This window comes from Chanos chanos, chromosome 15 (assembly GCF_902362185.1).
Source record: "Chanos chanos chromosome 15, fChaCha1.1, whole genome shotgun sequence".
Taxonomy (NCBI): Eukaryota; Metazoa; Chordata; class Actinopteri; order Gonorynchiformes; family Chanidae; genus Chanos; species Chanos chanos.
Window position 1 is genome coordinate 12,595,185 of NC_044509.1, and position 21,248 is coordinate 12,616,432.

General features: G+C 44.3%; 1 protein-coding gene across 1 annotated transcript; it reads right to left on the reverse strand.

Annotated features, from left to right (window-relative positions):
• Window positions 1-7,933: 7,933 nt before the first annotated feature.
• On the reverse strand, window positions 7,934-20,135 carry trim37 (tripartite motif containing 37). The gene is made up of 24 exons (XM_030792820.1): window positions 20,115-20,135; window positions 19,526-19,627; window positions 18,832-18,872; window positions 18,188-18,304; window positions 17,956-18,043; window positions 17,660-17,782; window positions 17,006-17,129; window positions 16,846-16,913; window positions 16,248-16,372; window positions 15,931-15,981; window positions 15,731-15,812; window positions 15,453-15,529; window positions 15,134-15,313; window positions 14,183-14,297; window positions 13,629-13,826; window positions 13,198-13,334; window positions 11,428-11,510; window positions 11,063-11,233; window positions 10,265-10,558; window positions 9,688-9,852; window positions 9,365-9,554; window positions 8,902-9,011; window positions 8,348-8,494; window positions 7,934-7,992 (listed from the first exon to the last, which is right to left on the reverse strand). The coding sequence occupies exons 1-24, from the start codon at window positions 20,133-20,135 to the stop codon at window positions 7,934-7,936; spliced, it is 2,868 nt and encodes a 955-aa protein (XP_030648680.1).
• Window positions 20,136-21,248: the final 1,113 nt, after the last annotated feature.

Sequence of the window (21,248 nt, forward strand, 5' to 3'; positions counted from 1 at the left end):
ATCCAACTGGGAATATTAGGATGGATAGTGATATACAGAGAGCTATATGATGAATGGAATAAATGAACAGTAGATTCCAATACTAGTTACGACAAATGTGTAAGATTAGTTCACTGACTAAATGTAGGCATAAGCTGACCTGAGTTAACAGTAACATAAGGGGAGACATGCTTTCATACCTATACATATGTAAAAGCAGCTCCCAACACAGCAAGATACAGAATATTTAAAAGCCCTATTAGTAATCACTGTCATTTCCTTCACTTTCAAAAGCCTGCATAGTTTAGGCAAAGTAGCACAATTTGTGCCTTTCCAATGTTTCACTCCTTAAAAAGTGTCATCCAAGCCTGCAGTCAAGGCAAACAGAAGCTAATTTGTTTTATTGACAAGCTTTTGTCATCATGTGAAACAGAGGTTCTCAGACCGTAGAGACACAGCAACAGATCCAGTTTTTCAGTCAACAGATCTCAGCCGGTAGCTTTCTTTTTTCCGGTCACTTTTAAATGCCAAGTACTTCAAACTCCCTCTTTGAACATGTTTTTGTAAACCCATGCAAAATTCCAAAGAAGACCAGAGGAGCAGATAAGTGAGAGACTGTCCAAGTTCAGTTGCTTGTCGTTCACCTTAGCTATGAGCAGTTACAGTATATATCTGATCTTAGGCCGACACGATTATTTCAATAAATATAAATTAATCAGTATCTCTATCTTATTGCCAGAAAGTTTTTATCACCCAACTTTTTTTGCATGCCCACCTGATAGCCACACACAAAGAGCACGGGAGCATTTGCTTGTTGCATTTGCTAAAAAATAATAATAATAATAATGATGACGCCTTTGAAAACATCTGCCTGAAAGAACCAAGTAGTGTTACCCATGTCGAGCTCTCTTCACAAAACAGGTGAACAGTTCCGACTGTGTTGGTGCAGATTCTCTTGATAAAAAGACAGAGCCGTACACAAACCACCAACACCAGTTTTCTCCTTTTGTCTGCACCAAACACACCAATGTTGTTATGAGGCTAAAGTTTTAACGTGATGTTTCGGTAATGATGCCACGTATGGCCTGGCCTGGGACAATTCGAAATTTTACTGACAGAACAGGCTCTGCTGGAAACACAGGATTTCCTTTTGTTGTCCATCCAAATATTGTTTGTGTGCCATCCCCACTGTGCCATTGCACTGTTGTATGTTTGTATTTCTCCTTTTTTTTTTTTTTTTTCACCCCATGCCCACGAAATGCTTTTCAGTCAATGGATAGGAACAGGGGATATGTGCTTCAGTGACTAAACCCAGCCTACCTACCTTTGCCTCAAGCCAAGTTATTAATGGATCTGTCTATGTAACCTGCCTGGTGTCCACTGTTCACTAAGAGCACTCCACCAAAAGCCTGGCAGATGTTTTCTGCTCTTAGGAAAAGTTGCGTTGAGAACGGGGATTGAACTGCCTGCCATGAAGCGTCGTAATGGAGCAGAATGTATAATGAGATTTAGAATGTACCCGGAATCTTCCAGCAACCTTCACACAGCGGGGGTCAGAGAGAGAGAGAGGGAGAGAGACAGACTGAAAGGGCCAAGGATTATGGGAATACTCGCTGTGGATCAGAAAGACTGGACTCTATGGAATGTATCTGCACTGACTCTCTCTCTCTCTCTCTCTCTCTCTCTCTCTCTCTCTCTGTCCCTGAAACTGTCCTTTCTCTCTCACACTCGTCACATCCCAGGTTTTATGTCTGTTTGGGAAGGGATTGATCCAGAGAATCGAGAGCAGAGAGAGAGAGAGAGAGAGAGAAGAGTCTGTGTGCTGAGCCCTGCACATGACACAAATGGAAGATATCTTTTGTCTGTGTGAAGTGAAAAAGGCCTAAGGTGCTGATAAGTAGAGCTTGATAGCTGTTGAATGAGTGTAGCAGTCAGAGATGTGTACATCACACACAGCTGTGTTCTGAAATCTGGTCCTAGTAGGCTTCACTCTTTCCCAAATTTGTATGTACATCAACATGTATGATGATGCTCTCTTTCCAGTTTAATATGGGAAACATCAGAGAACACCCACATTCTACAAAACTCCTCTCATGGGGCACCAATTATAAACTTGGGGGAAGAAAAAAAAAAAAACAATGTAGTAAACTCACATATATATATACTTGTATGTGCGTATGTTTTGAGTGTGTGTGCACCTTTGAAATGTGTATATATGTCGTCTGTCTTTAAATCAGATATTTAAATGACCACTGTAAACTCAGATGGACCGATCAGAAGTCCATACGGATTTTCAGTTGCCTCCCACAGCTCTGTGCTATTCCCCCCCCCCCCCGAAAAGCTGAGTACTTGAAATGCTTGACTGTCAAGGGAGCACAAAGGTGTGCTTCTCAGATACGATACTAAGAACACCTGTGTTAAGTCTGCAAGTACCCCCCCCCCCCCCCCGCCCCTTTTCCAAAGTGTCTGCAGTATAAAGGCTAAATTAGAAGCATCTGAGTTAGGATGGTAATATCTATTACTGGGTTACAAGGTGGGAAACATGTTTTTCTTTGTCTTCAGGTATCTTTGTGCCCACACCCTCGAACTGACTGTTAAACAGTGTCTCCCTAATTTCCTAGTGACAGTAACTCTCCACTTTCGCCATGGTAACCACCGCTGTGTCCATCTACGGCTTTTTCTCCTGTAAGCAATAATGAACCTACAACAAGCCATGAGGAATTCCCTGTCAGAGGGCTTGTCTTCTCTAAGCAAAGCAGAGTAAGATTTTAAAGACAAAAAAACAGAAAAAAAGAAGAAAAAAAAAACACTTGTGCTAACGATGGTCATCATTGTATTCTATTAAACCTGTGTTCATGGTAAAACCACTGCTGCATTCTCTATTAGAGCTGTGTTTTTATGATAATCCTAACCGCACTTCTCACTTCTCAAGCTTTTATTTTTTTGTCGTAGTTGTTGTTGCTCACACTGGTGTCGCTTACTTTTTTTTTTTGCACTTTGATCTAAAGCTTGACCAGCTGCACTCTTAACACACACTGAAGCACTGAGCAAAAGGAGAAAGCTAACACCGTCGGCTTCACCACAAGTGACTGACTAAAAGACACATCTGAGCCTGACAAACAACACATTCACAGAGAAACAGCCTCTGACGCCGAGAAAGCAAAACGATACGTGAGGTTGTTTCGTGCATTCATATCTTATGGTTTTTGGCTGTTGACTCAGCTGTTTATCAAATACGTCAGAATCCCCAGTGCTTTGCCTTTGGCCCAGGCATAGGCAAGCCCAAACGTCTCAGACCTGTCACTCAGACATCGCTGCCAGGCTCTCCCCACCCTGCAGGTTAGGCAACACTAACATATTCTGTATGTGTAACTTGTGTGGTACTGTAGAACACATCTCTGTATAACTAAAAACTGGTGACTATGATCATGTATAAAGGTTAGACCAAGTCTGTGCCAGGTGTATTATTTGTCTTGTGTCATTTGCTTCCCGTTGGGTCTTTTTTTTTTTTTAAATTCAGATTCATTCGGTTAGGCCACAGCTCAGAGTGAGTCTTGATGGTAGCGGCGATGATGAAGGTGATGGTGATGGTCTTGGCGTGTGTGTGTGTGTGTGTGTGTGCGTGTACCAATGTGGCGATCACCCCAAAGGACTGTGCCATACTCCTCTGGTGCTCCCACTGATGCTCAAAGCCAAGAGATTTAATTAGTGTGTCCTGGCTCCACCTGTCAAGGCCTAGCGGTAACCCTGGACTATTTAATTAAGCAAGGAGCCTTTCAGTCAAGCAGCTCAACACTCCTGCAGAGATACAAGCATCTGCCCACGGCCATACATGCTGACAGCGCCAGTAACTACGGCCCGTGACTTGTAGTATTTTCATCTATTATATCAACCCCTTGATAGCGGAGAACAGAAAAGGTTTTCAGGGGTTTCTGAATAGGAGCTATGCTTTTTCCCCGCCCTTCTTCCCCCACCCCCGTTTTTTTTTCTTGGTTTTTTCTCCGTGAGCTCTTAGACTTTCGCTAAACTATTCTCTAGTGTACATCATCAATCATTCATGATCTTAAGTTATTAATGGAAACTTTTTTTTTTTTAAAGACATTCCACATGTGTACTTCATCACTAGTCCAGTCCAGAGCTTTTCAGACTCGCCGAGTACATTTCTATTTAACACACCAACTGTTGCCTATAAAGGTATAGCAATTCACCGTTTTACACAAGCTGTCCATTTTGCTAATATTTTTAATGCACTTGACAGAGAATATAAAAGTAGTTTTTGTTTTTTTTTTAATCTAAAGGAGCATATTGAAGGAGCCAGTGGAGCTTTATGATTTTCAGTAAGAGTATCATTTAGGGACGATGTTACTTAAACCTTCTCATTATCGTAAAGCATGTAATCAATGCTGCAAAATTATACTGTCATAACACGGCATAAAGGCAGCGGGCTGAGTTTCTGTGTCATGATATCAGTAATTACGAGATTACATAAGTCATTTGTGTAATGCATCACCTGTATGTCAAATAGACCACGCATATCATAGCATAGAATAGCACGGTCCATTTTGATCATAATTTTTCTTTCCCAGTACCTTGGATGAAAAAACATTGTGGACCCCATGCCAGTTATTCAATATTTTCACTAGATTTATTTAGATCCAGAAAAAAAAAGATGTATAGATTCCGGCAGCATGGCGCTGTGGTCTTTTTACTGTTTAGATGTCTTGTCAAACAAAAGATTTTGTACAAACAACTGTTGCTTTAACAGACGCTTGTCCCTAAAAGAGAAAAGAAAGAAAAGGGGGGGAAAAAGGGTGATGTAGAATAGTGTCTGACTCATAATCTGGATTTATTCAGTCGAGTGGTCCAAATTGAGAAACAGTAGGTCTGATATAATGCAATTGGAACAGAATTTAATGTTCTACTTCATTTCTCGACAGGAAATTAAAATGGAAGCATCTTTGTGAGACGCTTCATTCCAGGCTGATAAGAGATCATTTAGAACCAAGCGCTTAGCCGTTACATAACAAGATCCCCTAAAATATTCCAAAGATCCGTGTCATTGATCAACAGGATTTCAAAACACTCAAATTATTGGTACTGATCTACATCTCTGCAAAATGATTTGAACTTTTTTTTTTCCCCCCCCAAAAATATTAATGATTGCTCTGTGGCCAGTAATCTGTGTGACTGACGTCACCCTCATAAACTCAAGAGTTGAGTTATACAAAGCCTTTCACATTTAATGCTAAATTAGTACTACTTCCCTGTGTTTCTGGCAAATCTGGAATATTAAATTCTCTACAACTGTGGACTTAATTGCTAGTTCCAACAGAGCCGTTTGGCCAGCTAGCGTTCTGTGTTACTATAAAAAGCCCTGCGCTTTGGCAGTAGCCTGCTCTAGGAATGAAGCTACTCAAGCAGCGGATGTGAACAGGACAGCGTTGGAGCCAACATTCACTCATCCACATAAACACCGCTGAGTTCAATCTCTCACAGTGCAAACCTGGCAATGCTAACCTCACAGAGCAGACCAGACAGTAGGACAATACACACAAACCCCAGGGCGGGGGGGGGGGGGGGGGTAGGGAAGCAATAAAAATACCATGTAATCATCCATTACTCGAAAGGATCTATAAAGCTGGTTTTTCAGGGATTTTCAATGGAGAACATCCATTAACTGTGAAATTGAGTCTGCAACTAAGCTTCATCTGTGTCCGGGGAGATAAAAAAAAGAAAAAAAGTCCTTTTAGTATCACAGTTTAGCAGTATAGAGCAGTGTTTGATTTTTGTTAAGAGTGTTTTAAGACCATTAACTGACACTGAATGGAATTGGTTTGAACGTTAATCAACACAAGAAACACCCGCAGATACTAAAGAGACGTAGGAAGACAAACTGCAGGCCATACAGTATTATCCCAGTCACAAAGCACGCTTTACTAACCAAGCATTAACTTAGTGGCAATTAGTTGTGAGAGGCCTTTTGAAACAAACACTAGGCTACAATATTTTCCTGGGTTCGAGTGTCTCCAGCAACTACCACCAGGTGCAGCGAGAGGGTAACGGAACAAGTGGCGTCCGAGTCAAGTATGAGGTATAGTGGAAGCGTGATCTTTTTATACTCGTCACAAAGGCTTAACGAAATTAAACCAAGCGTGCAACACCCACACGCTCCTCTTTATAAATTAACCAGGTATAAAAATATCCTTAAATCAGAGCTACGCCTAAACACAATGTGGACCTCTAGTGGGTGTTTCTTTTTTTTTTTTTACATACTAAGAGGGAAAGAAAAAACACGTCACCCCTTACGTATACCACACTAGAAACATCTGAGATATATAAAAACAGTTTTTATTAGATCAGAATTTCATGGGAAGTGTTTGTAGACATATTAAATTACAAATACAAACAAATAGAAAAAAAAAAATTAAATAGTAGGAAGTGGAATGTGAAATGCATATGGAATCCTAAAGCAAATGACCAAATAATTAAGTGTGAGCTGTGATCATTACTGAGGTGGTTGAGAGCAAAAAGCCAGTCTTTCAATGTTGCGTGTAGTGTTAGCAATTACTAACAACAGTGCAGATGTTACAAAAAAAAAAACAACAATAATTTCTTTACATCTTCTTATACCCTAATGTAAGTGGTCATCAAATATGCAAATATGATTCTGTGCGATCCTGTATGTATACGCTACTTTCTCCAACTTCGATCAGAAACTAAAAGCACTTCAACAAATTCCAACATTTCTCAGGTCCTCAGAGCAAGGTGGTATCAGTTTAAAGGGAAACCTTCCTCTCCTACAGTGCACGTGCCCACATAGCACTGGAAACTTCACGCGCCGTAACATGCACAAACTTGTGTTTTAACGGATATCCAGTTTTCACAAAAAACAAGGAAAAAAAAGAAAATTCACACGGAAAACGTCTCTGCCTTATATTCGACAGTGGCAGTACAACAGTAGCAGTTTAGCTTATATTATATATTTGTCTATAGATATACATATTTGTTGAATGGAGAGTAATATAATAACAAGCACTGTCCAACATGAACAACGAATAGAAGAATTGCACAAAGTATTTCATCCAAAACAGAGGGCCATAAATATGACAAGCAATAAGAGAGCAGCACCATACTTCACATTCTCCGTTTCAAGTGTGCCAAGAACTCCCAAAGTACCCCTGTAACATCTCCATTAAGTCAACTGGAAGAGCTTTTTAAAGTCTCTCCATGAGCACTGTGTGTGTGACACATATGGGGAGGGAGAGGGAGGGGGGGAGAGAGAGAGAGAGAGAGAGAGAGAGAGAGAGAGAGAGAGAGGAGAAAAAAAACAAAACAAGTGCTATCATTCCCATACAAAAGGCTTGCAGTGCAGCCATCTGTTTGGCACACAGCTCTGAGAGTCCAGGCCAGACGAAACGGCCACTCGCTCAGCACCCACTACAGAAATAAGCAGCATTTTAAAAAGTCCACCAAAAAATACAAACAAACAAACAAAAAAAAAAAACAATCAACAAAACGAAAAGGGCTAAACTGTCAATGTTAGTGTTAGCACCTTCACACTTTTTGCTGATTACATCTTTTTCCCTTCAAACCCTGATCTGTAAAACTAGGCATTGCGCTTACAAAAAAAAAAAAAAACTAAACAAAAAACCAGCCAGGCTTAATTACATGGTGGAATGTTACACATTTTCGCTTTTTAGATGAAATGGAGTCGTTTCTTCCTGCATCTCCAAACCATACTGTGTCTTATTCATCAACTTTCATTTTTTTTTAATGTCTTTTTTTAATCCAGAGGTGAAATAGGAAATAGGTAAAAAGAAGACATATGTGGTTAGCTATACAGAAGGCATGCACTTGCAGATGACTGTTAGAGATTCATGCACTGCTGTAATACAGTAAACTGATGCATGTGTTTCAGCGTTGCAGTGCTTAGACTGTCATGTGTCAGAGGTGATCACCTCTCTGTGGTTTCCCCCGTCATAAAGCTCAAGTCGTCCGAGATCAGCTGGTCCCCTGCAAAAAGACAAACACGTTCAAAAGATCATACAGAAACACGCTGTACCTATAAAACAATCGAAACCTAAACAGGGAGAGGGATTATCCTCTTCAACTGTCATCAGCCAGAGCCGAGAGATTAAGGTTACATTTCAACAAAACACAGCTCTATTTGACAATTTAGCCAGAACATTTAACACAATATTAGCCCATTGTGTGAGCACACTGTTGCTTTGTGTCATAGCTCCGGTTGAAAAGCCCCCCTAATTGAATTGAATGAAGCGTGGACTGATAAAACAGTGTGTGGGATATTTTCAAGTGCTCCATTGCACTAATGATGATCATTAGTGTCAGGTGAGAAGCGACGGCGGACCTGGACGTGGGAGCGATCGTGTGTCATACTGGCAGTCTCTGGTCTCCAGAGCTACAGCCTCATCCTCATTCTCAGTGTCACAGTCAATCTCACTGTCACTGCTCATGCCTGGCAGGAGATGGTGAGACTGCTTCTGGCACAGTAGCCCTAAAAACAGACAGACAGACACACACACACAGTACGAGTCAGGCGTTGTGCTCTGTAAGAATCTTGAACCCTGGAAACGCAAATACACCTCTAAAAAGAGGCCGTATGCATTAAATGTCTTAGAATCAGAGGGCTGGTCTGAGATGAATGTTTGCCTTTTTGGTACACTACACCGTACCATTAAATATGCTGAGTGCAACTGATCCTAGATCAGGACTCTTACTTTTGAGACATTTGATAAATGCACAGATATGGGTCACAATGATGTTATAACAGGTGGTCACTGAGTTGTGAGGATTTCGCGAGCAAAAGACCACCAGGGTCGCCATGGAAACTTCACCACTTAAGCGGTCGGTGGGCTGGGTGCAGCTGCACTTTGGATGACTGGAAAGGGAAGGAAATCTCACCTTCATCCGGGCGTGAAGAGGACACCTCTGTGAGGCCTAGTAATGCCTGACGGATCTCGCCGCTGCCTTCCTGGTCACAGTCCAGAGGCCCGTCCGTCCGCGGGCCAGTTCTTTTTTTGGGGGGGGGGGGGGGGGGGGGGGGGGTTGTGAGAGGAGAGAGGGGGGTGGTTTGTCAGTTCACACCTCTGACAGGCTGTCACCATGCCTACATCACAGCAAAAACACCTCTCTCACAGGAACTGCACAAACGTCCCACTCTCATAGCAACGTGTTCAGCATCAGTCACTCAACCAATAGCACAGAGAGAAAAATCCAGCCGTCTGGACGGACATTTCTCTTCACTTAAAATCTCAAGCTCCTGCTCCACCTTTTGACATGTTTGTTTCAAACGCACACCTAACCTCTTTAGATTCGACTTAAAGGAGAGTCAAACTACCTCTACGACGACTGGCCCGTGTCTTACCCCACGGAATGAGTCTTGCGTTGTTTGGAGGATGAGGCGGTGGCTCCGTTTAAGCCTCCGACCGTGAAGAGATCCGAGCCGGACGCCCCGTACAGCGCCTCCTCCTGTTTGGAGCCGGGTAGCTTCTCAGAGGAGGAGCAGCTCCCCAGAGAGGGAGGAGAACTGTGCACAGCGCGTGGCTTCGGGGCACCTGTGACATGGTTCAGAGGGACTCCTTACACTTCTGTGACAGTGCATTTAGAAAACCCAACCGCACAGTCGGGTTGAGTTCTTCAGTTCTGAGCATTGTCCTCAGGTTATCGGTTCAGCGTAAAAATATTTACCCTCGGCGCCGGAGGAACCCTCCCTGGGGCAGAGGCCGGGTTCACTGGACGAGTCTCCACTCTGTCCCCTCAGCTCCTTCTCCACAGCATCCCCGGCCCTGCGCACGGACAGCCCCCCAACCGCTCCTCTGCTCTCCTGCTTAGGAGACGTAGCCTTCTTCCCTCCTGAATCCCCACCCACCGGAAAGAAAAAATTAATAAATTAAAAAAAAAAATATATATATATATATATATATATATATATATATATATATATATATATATATGTGTGTGTGTGTGTGTGTGTGTGTGTGTGTGTGTGTGTGTGTGTGTGTGTGTATGTATGTATGTATGTATGTACACATACACACACATATATAACAAGATTTTCATTTACATTATTTCATTTGGCACATGCTTCTATCCAAAGCAACTTCCACAACAGGCAGGATGCAAACCACGCATAAAGCTATTACAGAGCTATCTGTTCCATAACTGCCACTCTTACGTTCAGTATTTAATAACCATAGCCTGAAATACGGAAGACTGGACACTTGAAGCCCTTTAACGACGACCGGGGACGGTAAGAGTTTCTCACCACTGCGGCAGTGTCGGGACGACACGGGGCCTTTGAAGAGCAGGTCCAGTTCTTCCACCTTATGGCTGAGAACCTGCTCCGAGTCGGCCGAGAGGCCGTGTTCCAGAGAGAGCCCAAACGGAGCCGCGCGGGAATCGGACACGTTCCGCGACTCCAGCTGGCCCTTCACGTCCGACATCTTACTGCGCACCTCCGCCATCTGAGCCTTGAGTCGGATGAGGACCCCGGAGTCGGGAGCGGAGCGCCGCACGGCCTGCGGTCGCCTCTCCCGCTCCTTCCTCGACGGGACTGGAGCTTGAGACGCGGGATAACATCGTGAGTCAGCACTGCACGTAATACCAACCAACCTCTGATGACCAATTAACCCTCACTCACAAGCAATTAAACATGTATTGCTAATTCCTTTTTTTTTCTGGATTTGGGACACCCATTTAAGTCTGTATAATCCATTTATATGTTAGTCATCTTGACTACAGTTAAGGAGTCTTGTGCCTCCTCTATCACGTGTGTAGCCAAACGCTTGTTTTTCTTAACGACGAGGGATCCCGACCGATTCGGCCAAGAAACCACATCCAGCTGTGCTCCTGTGAATGGCTAGCGACAGTTACCAAGTATAATACAGCTGGGGTGTGGATCTGGGATATCCCTCGTAAAGGAACCGCCTCTGCTGTTACACAGAAGCCTTAACCAGGTGCGCCACCACAGCCTTCATTTTGGTGTGACAACAGCCAATTTTCTTTTTCTTTGCAAAGCACAAACACTGGAGAGCTGTACTAACAGACCGATGCAGGCCAGTACCTTGGCTGTGCAGTAAGGAGGCCGGAGGGCGAGGTTGCATGCCCCACAGAGACTCCACATGGCTGCGGTCTTTTAGGTCCAGCAGCTGGATGAGGATAACTGGGTCTATTTCTAGGAGACTGCTGGACGCCGCCCCGCGCCTCATGCCCCTGGCACCTGCGCTGGAGCCCCCTTCACCAGCACACAGAGAGAGATAAAGTCAGTGCTGTTCCTGACCGGGTTAGTACCAGAACCTTATGAGATCTGACAGGAGAAAAGCTGATGGGATGTGAGGAAGCGGTAGGTTTTTAGTCCTCTGCCAGAGTGGAGACAGTCTTGTGTTTGAGACGGTGTGGGAGATGTAATTATGTATTTAAATGCATTACCTGTTGCTCCAGCAACATCATCTGGCAGCTCTCCTTCTTCCATCTCCAGATTACCGCTGTACTCCACATCATTCTCCCCTGACCTGAGAACAGAGGGCAACCGCTTCACAAACACAGCCCAGCGACAGAGACAAAAAGCCTGACCGAGCTCTCAAACAAACGCTGACACCAGCCTTCACTGGGCTAAAGTCATTATCAGACAATCAGGTTCAACAAACAGCGAGAGGAACACTCTGGGAACAAATCCTACTTAAACAATAATAATTTCATGTATTAAAAAATCGAAATGAAAAAAAATAAAGGTAACGAGGGTTTGTAGAAATCAAATTCAGCCTAAAAGACATCGGTGCGACTTCCTGTGCTGTTATTACAGGGAAATGTTAGCAGGGTACATGCAGTGCGGAGTAGCTCGGGGAGGGGTGGGGGGGATCGTGCTCTAGGTTTCCCGTTGAGTGGGAGGAGGAGGAGGAGGAGGAGGTGGAGGAGGAGGGGATTGAGAAAGGCTAACACATACATTATTGTATCAGGCTGCACTGAGCGATGATGAGTCAGAACACTCCAGTGGTTCTCCTCTCAACCTGCACCGAGTGCTTAGCATATTTATAGAGACTCAAGAGTGCCGACTACAAAAATCCCACAGATAAAGAGAGGAGGGGAAAAAAAATACAACCATTCTCGCTTGAAGAGGAGGAAAACACAAGGATGCCCCATGGATGAGGGCGTGGGGGGGGGGGGGGGGGGGGGGGGGGGGGGGGGGCAGCCAGCGCTTGACAGCTCGAGTGAATGTTTCTGAAAAGCCAACTTGGGGAGCAAGCATGCAAATAAAGGACATTTGAAAATACAAGAGATAAGGAGAGTGAGAGAGTAGGACAGAAAGAGAGGTTGTGTGGGAGAGAGAGAGAGCGCGAGGGTGTGAGTGAGTGTGTGTGTGTGTGTGTGTGTGAGTGTGTGTGTGTGTGTAGAGCAGGAGAAGCCAGAGAGGACTAGAACGAGTGTTTGCGAGCAGGCAGGAGCAGCGATGACTCATCTCGTCTCATCTGGTTGGAGAGCTCGCGGTGAACAGGCCGTGCCGAATAGCATGGGTAGAAACATGCAAGACACAGCCTCCACAACCATACAAACTGCGTCTGCAAGTGGAGCTCTCACACACACACACACACACACTCAGAAGTCAACCCCGCAGAAGTAATCCTATGCACCGTAAAACGTCTCTATCATAAATAAAAAAAAGGAGTTTCTCTACGAGGCTCAGCTTGAGGCACAGAGCAGCAGGACGGGGGTGGGATGGGGGGGGGGTGTAGCTACGATTACCGAATGCTTAGCAGGGAGAGCCACCTGTTTCCCTGTGGCAGGTGAGACGAAACAGCACAACTCACACACAGAATTCTATTATGTCCCATGCCAAAGGATAAAGACAAAAGGAGATTAACTATCTGACAAATTTCAAGGTGAAATGTTGCCCCTCTAGAAATAACCCTAATGACTTTAAATATGCAGGTAGCCTAAGAAAGAATACACTGAACACAGACACACTGATTAGATAAAACAATCAATAACAAATTGGTGTTTTTTCTTAACAAACTACATCCCTGCCAAATGATTTGAATCCAGCAAGAATTAAAAAAAAAAAAAAACTGCCCTAACACACCAATTAGATTAAAAGAATTCCTTGACTTTCAGGACCATCTGGTGTACTCATTCACGCTCAATGAATTTCTCCTCCCGGCCCCCCCCCCCCCCCTTAATTTGCTGGCCCACATGGTTACGCACATGGTCTCTTCGTCGATGTCATTCTCCTCTGTGTTGCTAGTGGCTGTGGAACTGCCGGACGTGCTGCTCCCGTCCAGTGGGTTAACGTCCTCGTCTCCCGTTAGACAGTCCACTTCCAGATCCCCGTCAGACAGCTCCTGTGACCCAGCCAACCCAAAAGTATTCCTCACCATTAAGCCTTAATGCAGAGCGTGCGCCATACTAGAGACACTAGAGCTGGTTCCACACGCTTCCTCTTTTCACTGTTTAAATATAACCTGCTTTAATACTGTAGTAGTCAAAGCTACCATATCCTATTATTAATGATGCAAATTTTACTGCTTGTGTATTCGAGTAGGGAAATGCAAATGATAACCAGTATAAGCGACAGGGTAGGGCAGGTATAAACGAATCTGGTCGGGGTGTTTAAAAATGCCATTTCCGCGTCTTACGTTAGAATCGTCATGCTGCGTTTTCTCCTCCTCCTCCTCCTCTTCCTTGGCGTCCGGCGCCGCGGCCAGGCCGCTCTCCTCCGCGCCGGTACCTTTCCCGCCGCGCGGCTCCCTCCCAGCCGTGGAGGGGCACAGCCGGCGGTCCGGGGGGGAGGAGCTGCGGGACTTTTGCCGGCGAAAGAGCTCGATGGCCAGTCTCTGAGAGAGCAGGTCGACAGAAGCCAAGATTTACCGCTCATCCCTCACCATGCAAACTCCCCACCAGATTTTCACACGGGGTTCATTAGAAGAGGGGAGCGTGCTAATGGGTCTTTACACATAGGCACGTGTGGCTAGACAGTAAGCAGCAGGTTCTTAAAGAATGAAAGTGTCATTTGTATTGTCTTTTTGTTGTGTGTTGAACATTCATGGCTCAGAGGTAAAAATAAATAAATAAATTAATTAATTAATTAAATAAATAAATTTATCCCTGCTCCATGAGCATTTAAAAGACAGCGAGCTCAGTAAGTATGCGTTTAAGATAGTTGGAGGTACGCCGCTTCACGAATACTCACCTCTTTGAGGTTATTGATCTGTTGGATGTAACTGCTTTGGGCTGACTCCAGCTGGGTTATGTACCAGTACTGATCTCTGCATTTCTGGAAGAACGTGGGCGATCGGACCTGATACCTGCCACAACATCAGGACACAAACGTTTGTTGTTACTGAGGCTGCTGAGCGGCGACTCCGGACGATTCCGAACTGCTCGCTCTCCTTGGAGATGTTCTGGATGCTGCTCCGGCCTGAGTTTACTCATGCACGGACCTTTGTTCCAAAGACATGGACCTGCAACAACCTAAATCACGCGCTTCCCACATGGCGTCCGTTTCCTCCTACGCGAGACAGATTCGAAACGCTGGTTTTTTTTTTTTTTTTGCATCCGTGATTGCTGAGTTCGATGAGGTCATATCCTCTTTTAATGAGTCGTCACGTGCCAACCGCCCTAAGCTCTCACACGGCGCTAATTACTGCAATCAACTGCCCACCTGAAACCAACGCTCTGCTTTCAGGCCAGCTCATGAATGACTGGTGGTTTGTAATGTTTAGTGTATAATTTAGGCTAGCCACTCTGCGCATACACAGAAAATAACATTCCCTACTCACTAAATGATGCAGGGGCGTGATAGGTTCAGTCAAACATATATTGATCATTGGCTAAAGGTTGAAGGGCTATTTTTCCCTCACGCTGTGCACAAACCTATATCATTTCCTACATTTTTAATAAAGACATTTGTCTTACGGCCTGCTGACATGCTACTTGGTCATTCTGGAGGGTATGTTCGCTCAGGAAGTTTTCAGCGACGCCGGATAATAACACATCTCAGCCTATTTACACTGAACTCCTTACAGCTACTCTTAAAGCAGTACTGTAGCTCTTAAAGAGGCATTGTTGATGCACCAATGCAAAGCTTCTGATTGTGTTGTGTTATTTTTAATGGCGGGCCTGTATATCCACTAATGCATACCTCAGGACAAGTGTGTCAGTCTGCATGTTGAGGTAGCCTTCGCTGGCCAAGAGGTCCAGCCTGAAGAAGCGGTTATATCCCCAGCACTCGCCCACCTCAAAATCAGAGGCAAACTCCCGAATGATGTTTTTGGTGGGGTCGCTGGAGGCCTGGTGAACCATCTCCACTCTGTATTCATACCTTGAAGCAAACGCGGAGAAGCGCTCACCCATGGGATCACATATTCACACAGTAAATAACACGGCAGAAAGGCAGACAGTTTAGCGTGGGTGGTCGAGAGAGATCAAGGAGGATAAAAAAAAAAAAAAAAAAGACTTACTTGGAAGTTTCGGGGAGTCCGGCCGAGAGCTCCAGAAAAACAGACAGATAGTTTCCACGGACAACTCCATTACCATCCTAAAACAACAAACACACGAGCGGTCGGAGATAAAATCCAATGCAAACTGTGTACGTATTGATCAGAGAACTTCTGGACAGTTGTTTTCTTGATATCCATGCATTAGTGGCTGGCGTGATAGACTCTCTGGCCTGACAACGTGTAACATGAGAATGAGAGGCAATGGTTTGATTGGTACGGCTAAGAGGGGGTTGACTTACAGGGTAAACCTTCAGTCGCCAGCACAGGCCCGACACCTGAAGAGGGGGACTGTACACTGGGTCTGCTCTCTGCCTGAGGGTACTGTAAGACACGGAGGGTGTCCAGTCAACAGCAACACTGACTTAGCAAAACAGGACGAGCAGGTCTACACTGCCCTGGAACATAAGGTGAAGCTGGAGAGTTAGTGTGCTATTCATACCTGAAGTTGGCCAGAACAAATGTGCTTGAGTCATAGGCGGGAACCAGCTCGCTGTGAGAAAAAAAAAGAAAAGGGGATAAAAAAGGAAAAAGGGAGGGGGGGGCAGATTTTTCTTTGAATGCATTACTTAACACCTGTAAACGCCCCAGGGGAGCCAAGGAAGATCATGGATATCAAAACACACACACACACACACACGCACACGCACACACTCACTCACAGGTCACTGAACAGCAGTGACAAGAAAAAAGAAAAAAAAAAACAGCTTTACACAAGCTTTAGTATTTTTGGGTGAGGTCTGCCATGGTGTAGGGTACCTGGTGAAGTCTGGGGGCACAGGCGTGGTTACAAACGACTGCATGGGTTTGCGATGGACCTGCTGGAACATGAGCAGGATCTCGGGGCTTTTGGAGATCAGCTCGCTCTTACTGCAGGAACGCAGCTGTGGGTGACACAGAACATGCTTCACTGCACACAATGTCAAAACAACAGAAAGAGCACAAAGCAGGGACATTCACACACACAGGAAATTTAGCATTCAAGGGACGGCCCTAAAAACAACATTCATCTATGCTGTGACTAGTATTATGACTAAAACTATGACGACATAATAACATAATGGTAAGTTTTGTTGTTAAGAGCTATCAAATATTACTTAAACAATAAATGAGAGAATGTTTCCTTCCCCTATCAATACAGTTTGTATTCTGTAGCACAACACGCACTGTTTGCAATAGAACCTGCACCTGGAAAGGCACAATATGTAACCTTTGGAACAAGAATTGTCCCTGCATGGAAAACCGCTCTCCGTCAAAATACCACTTATGTCATATTCAGTGAGAAGGAATGGTGTGTCAGAGATACTTTTGTTTTGTCTGTATCTGTTTGCTTTGTCTGTAGGCTTGAAGTGTGCACCTGGTGTTCCACTTCTTGCAGGAGTGACTCCAGCAGTTCCGTCTCTTGAGTGAGTGATGTCTTTTGACCTGTCGGTGGAAAAACATTCGTCACCGTGACAACGGCCTCCGACAATGGGGGGAAAAATTAGGGCCGCGGAGACGGAAAGGTCAAAACGTACCCATGAGGGTGATTAGTTTGTTCTTGAGTTGGTTATCTAGCCGTGCGATCATCATCTCCACGGCGTTGCGGATTTCTCTCACACGCTCGTCCTTTGCTCCGCGCACCGCCTCCACGTTCTTCTCCTGTCACACAAATACAACCACGCTTACGTTAACCACAAAACGCCCTCAGACGGAGCTTCACAAACTACAAAACATTCACGCAAGTGCACAGAGAGCGTTCAAAGTTGGTTTGATAAAAGCTTTTCAATTTCATGCTGGGTTTTCTGAGTTAATGTTGTCAAAGTGTGCCACCTAGTGGTCAGTTTTGTCCACATACTGAGAGATATGATAGACTCTCAGCCATAATGTATGACTACTAAGTACTGGCCAGTGTTATTCAAAGCCAGAGAAACAGAAAAGAACGCTAATGAGATAGGATTATATAAACAACTCTTAAAAAAATCTGAAGGTCTTATTACAGACCACAAACTGAGTTGCGTTGTGTGACATTCCATCATAACCCTGACAAACTGGTACACAATCAGATTCCACATGACACTGCTCTCTTCAAAGTGGCTTTAGGAGAGGACACCAGATAAATGCATCCAATATTGTGAAGTGAAGTCATCAATCTTAAAGGCTGTGGGGGGGGGGGGGGGAAAGCGACTCACCACCTCCTGTACCAGACTGATGAGTTCCATGAGCCTCCGTCTCAGCTTGGCCACCTCCTCGTTCACTTTGGTCACATGCTGGTCGTAAATCTCGGCCAGAGGTTTGAACGTATGGCCCCCGTGCTGCCGAGGCAAACGCGTCAGAAAACATCAGACAACGTCTGACCAACCAGACCGCGGGTCTGGAGTGCTCTGTCTCTACTTCGGACTCATTTACATTCATTTCATGTTCCTCCTATAATGTCTGAATCTCGTAGGAATATAAGAGAGGGCAGCTTGCCATTCTGCTCACGTACCATGCCTCCCCATAAAGCACACTGGTGACAGATGCACTTCTTACAGGTCCAGCAGAAAACACTCAGCTTCTCATGGTGGTTTTCACACCTAATGAAGAAAGCAGAGGTGAGTGGATCTTTACTCCAAATGAATGAGACTCATTAAACTGTATTGCCGAGTCTTCTTACTGAACTTTAACATTTATACCAAGTCTCAGAGCATTCGTCTACAGTAAACATCAGGCTGTCTCACTTGTCCTTGTCGTTTTCTTCGTGCTTGGAGAGGTTGCACAGCTGTAGGGTGTCTAGCTGCTGAGTGACCTCCTCTGCCCAACGGCAGTTGACCAGCTCACGCAGCTGCAGCGGTGCTCTGAAAAGGCAAGTGTCAGTGTACAGTCCCAGATCATGCTTTACAACACAACAGCCGCTTCAGCTTCAGGGGAGTATGGCGAGGCAGGATTTCTGAGTTGGCCAGACAACCTGAGTACGAATTCAAAGCTGCTCAGCAGGAAAACGGTTAAGGGACGTTCCTCTTGGAACAGCCTTGACTTTTATCTGGCTAACCGAAATATTCCACCTTGCGGTAAAGTAGCGACCCCCCCATGTTGGACACTAATTCCACAATGCAATTCCAATTAACTAAAAGCATACCCGGGTTCAATATCCGGTCGCAATCTGCCAACAATCCGGATTAGATTTCTTTAATGTGGCCGATTGATTATTCCCTAAAATTAACCCGCAATGTGAATGCCACCACATGAAAATCAATACGCAATCCCCTGGATTTACCCCACGGGACAGCGATTCTTTAACTGATCCTTTTAAAGTCATCTTGAAAGTAGTCTATTAAGGGTGCTGCCAACTAGTGAGTGAGGTGATGAAACAGGGGGCATTTACCGACAGTGAGGACACTGAGCTCTCTGTTCCGTCAGCCAACGCTGCCAAAGAATGAGACAAAGAATCCATTACTTGCTTTGATCTTATATGCAAGAAACATTTCACAATTCCACTGATCTCATGGCTGTTATTCAAAAAGAAATAACTGACAGTTAGTTTGGCTTTTTTGATGCACAATCAAATTATAATTGTTATTAATGATTATTTTTAACAATATCAGAATTGTTATAGGCACATGGTATAATTTTAGATGTAAACATAAGGATGTGTTAAACTGATAAAGACAACACAAGCACCTATTGCAATTAAAATGCTTCAAACAGCTTTGCAGCTATATTTGATGACTGTGACAGCAATTACATGATTTTGCAGAGCGTTTTGTACATGGTTTACAGGTGTATTCATATTAAAGTCGCATAACAAATTCAACATCAACAGTGAAAAAAGAAAAAATCATGGGTCACAGCCATTCAAGAAAACAGGCTTTAACAAACCCAGAGCTTCCAATCACAAAATACATCTTCCTTCCATACAAAAATACGTGTTCCTGATACCATGTTGCGACAGTTGATAGACAGAGAGGTTCATTACTGTTGAGTGTAGGAGAGGGGCTGATGTTTAATGTGCTGTGCTTGTTTAAATGACAAAACCCAGGACTTCCCTGGCTTTGTGCGCGCATGCAGGATTAGCTCACCCGGATACAGCTGAAACAGCAAAGTTTGGAGCAGTGGGGGCAGAGCCGCGCATCACGCAGTTTCTCCATACAGATGAAGCACCTGAACACCTCTGCTATACTCTACACAAGGAAAAGCAGGCAGATGTGTAAACATGGACTGACATGAAAAAAAACAAACAAACAGCCAAATGCACTAATGAATTTCAGCCAAAGTTAATACATTCTCTAGTAGAGACTTGCTGTAATATCTAAAACACATTGTCCTGCCAGTGGGCAACATCTTTGTAAGCCATTACTGGGAACTGCTTTTACACCCATTACACAGGCCAATTTAAACGTGACTCTGCAAAGACTTTCAGCAGAGATTAGCCCTAAAACAGATTACTGACTACAATAATTAGGTTGAACTGTATTTAGAACCAATATTCTATTAAGGAGCAAGCGGTTAACGTCACAGATTGATCTTCATATTCTCTGAGGGGGAGTGGACAAAAATATTAGGGGCTGCCCTGAATGGTCTGGATATTAAAACTACGTCATGAATTTACTTACACGCGCTTTTGAAAAAAAAAAAGAAATATAGATTCGAGGTGTAAATTAAGCATACCTCAACACTTTGTTCGTCCATGTCAGCCAGTTTTATTCTGCTTCAAGAAATGTAGTTGCTGGGGGGGTGTCTCAATGCCACCGTCGACGGGGGAACGAACACTGGAACAGAGCAAAGCATTATTTTCAAAAGCTGTTAACTCCCTGTTAACCTTAAGCTTCCAGTAAGGAAAACTGCATGTGGGATGGCTAACGTGGCTACCCATCACCATCACTGAAACTGCAGGGTTAAGATGACAGTAACGATAGGGTTCCGCTTGGACAGTTAATTATTGTACACATCTTGGAGAAAATACTGGTTTGTCGACAGCCTATTGTGGCAGTCTAAATGATATGCTTTATCACTGTATGCTTGAACCGAAAAACTGCGGGGGAAAAAAAGAGGCAGCTATGTCTAACTGCATAACTGACCAGTCCCGAGGCCTCTAATTCAATTTTAAACGAGGACAATTAGCAAGCCACTAGAAAACACAACCAAATTCGCATATGCGATGACAAACATCTAGATGTATTTGCAATAATATTACACATCCAAAGTTATGCGTTTTGAAGCTGATTAGTATTTCCAATTCCAGATATCCTCGCGTTCAGGTTAACCATCTGATGTTCTTGCCTAATTTAGCGGGTGTTGAGCACAAAACTAAAGCCTTACCTTTTCCCAAATAGGACGAGAAGCGAAAGATATTCGTTATGACATGTGCATTAGCTTTTGCTTCCCCGGACAAGTTATAGGAACGTATCAAGCAAACGTTGTAGTTTAACAATGGAATCTACTTAGTGTACAGCTACAGCTAGGCAGCTAAGCTAGCCAGCTAGCTAGCCTTCTACACAGAGAAACGCTTAGCGAATCAAACCTGACAGCAAGGAGGATATACAGCCTTCTAGTCGAAATACGTGGATTTGTCTTGGAAACAGACTTGCGAAATATTAACAATATCAGATCCAATGCTTACGTTACATTATACTGTTAAATAATTGTTTCATAGTTAACTTCAACCTTCCTGCATGTCTGATTAAGCATCCAATGTAGCACCTGCCTGACGGTATCAGTCACCATGGGAAACGGTTTCTATCATTCTCGTGAGCTGTTGGCTTGTTCAGTTTTCGTATCCGCCAATGACAGGCTCGGAAGGTG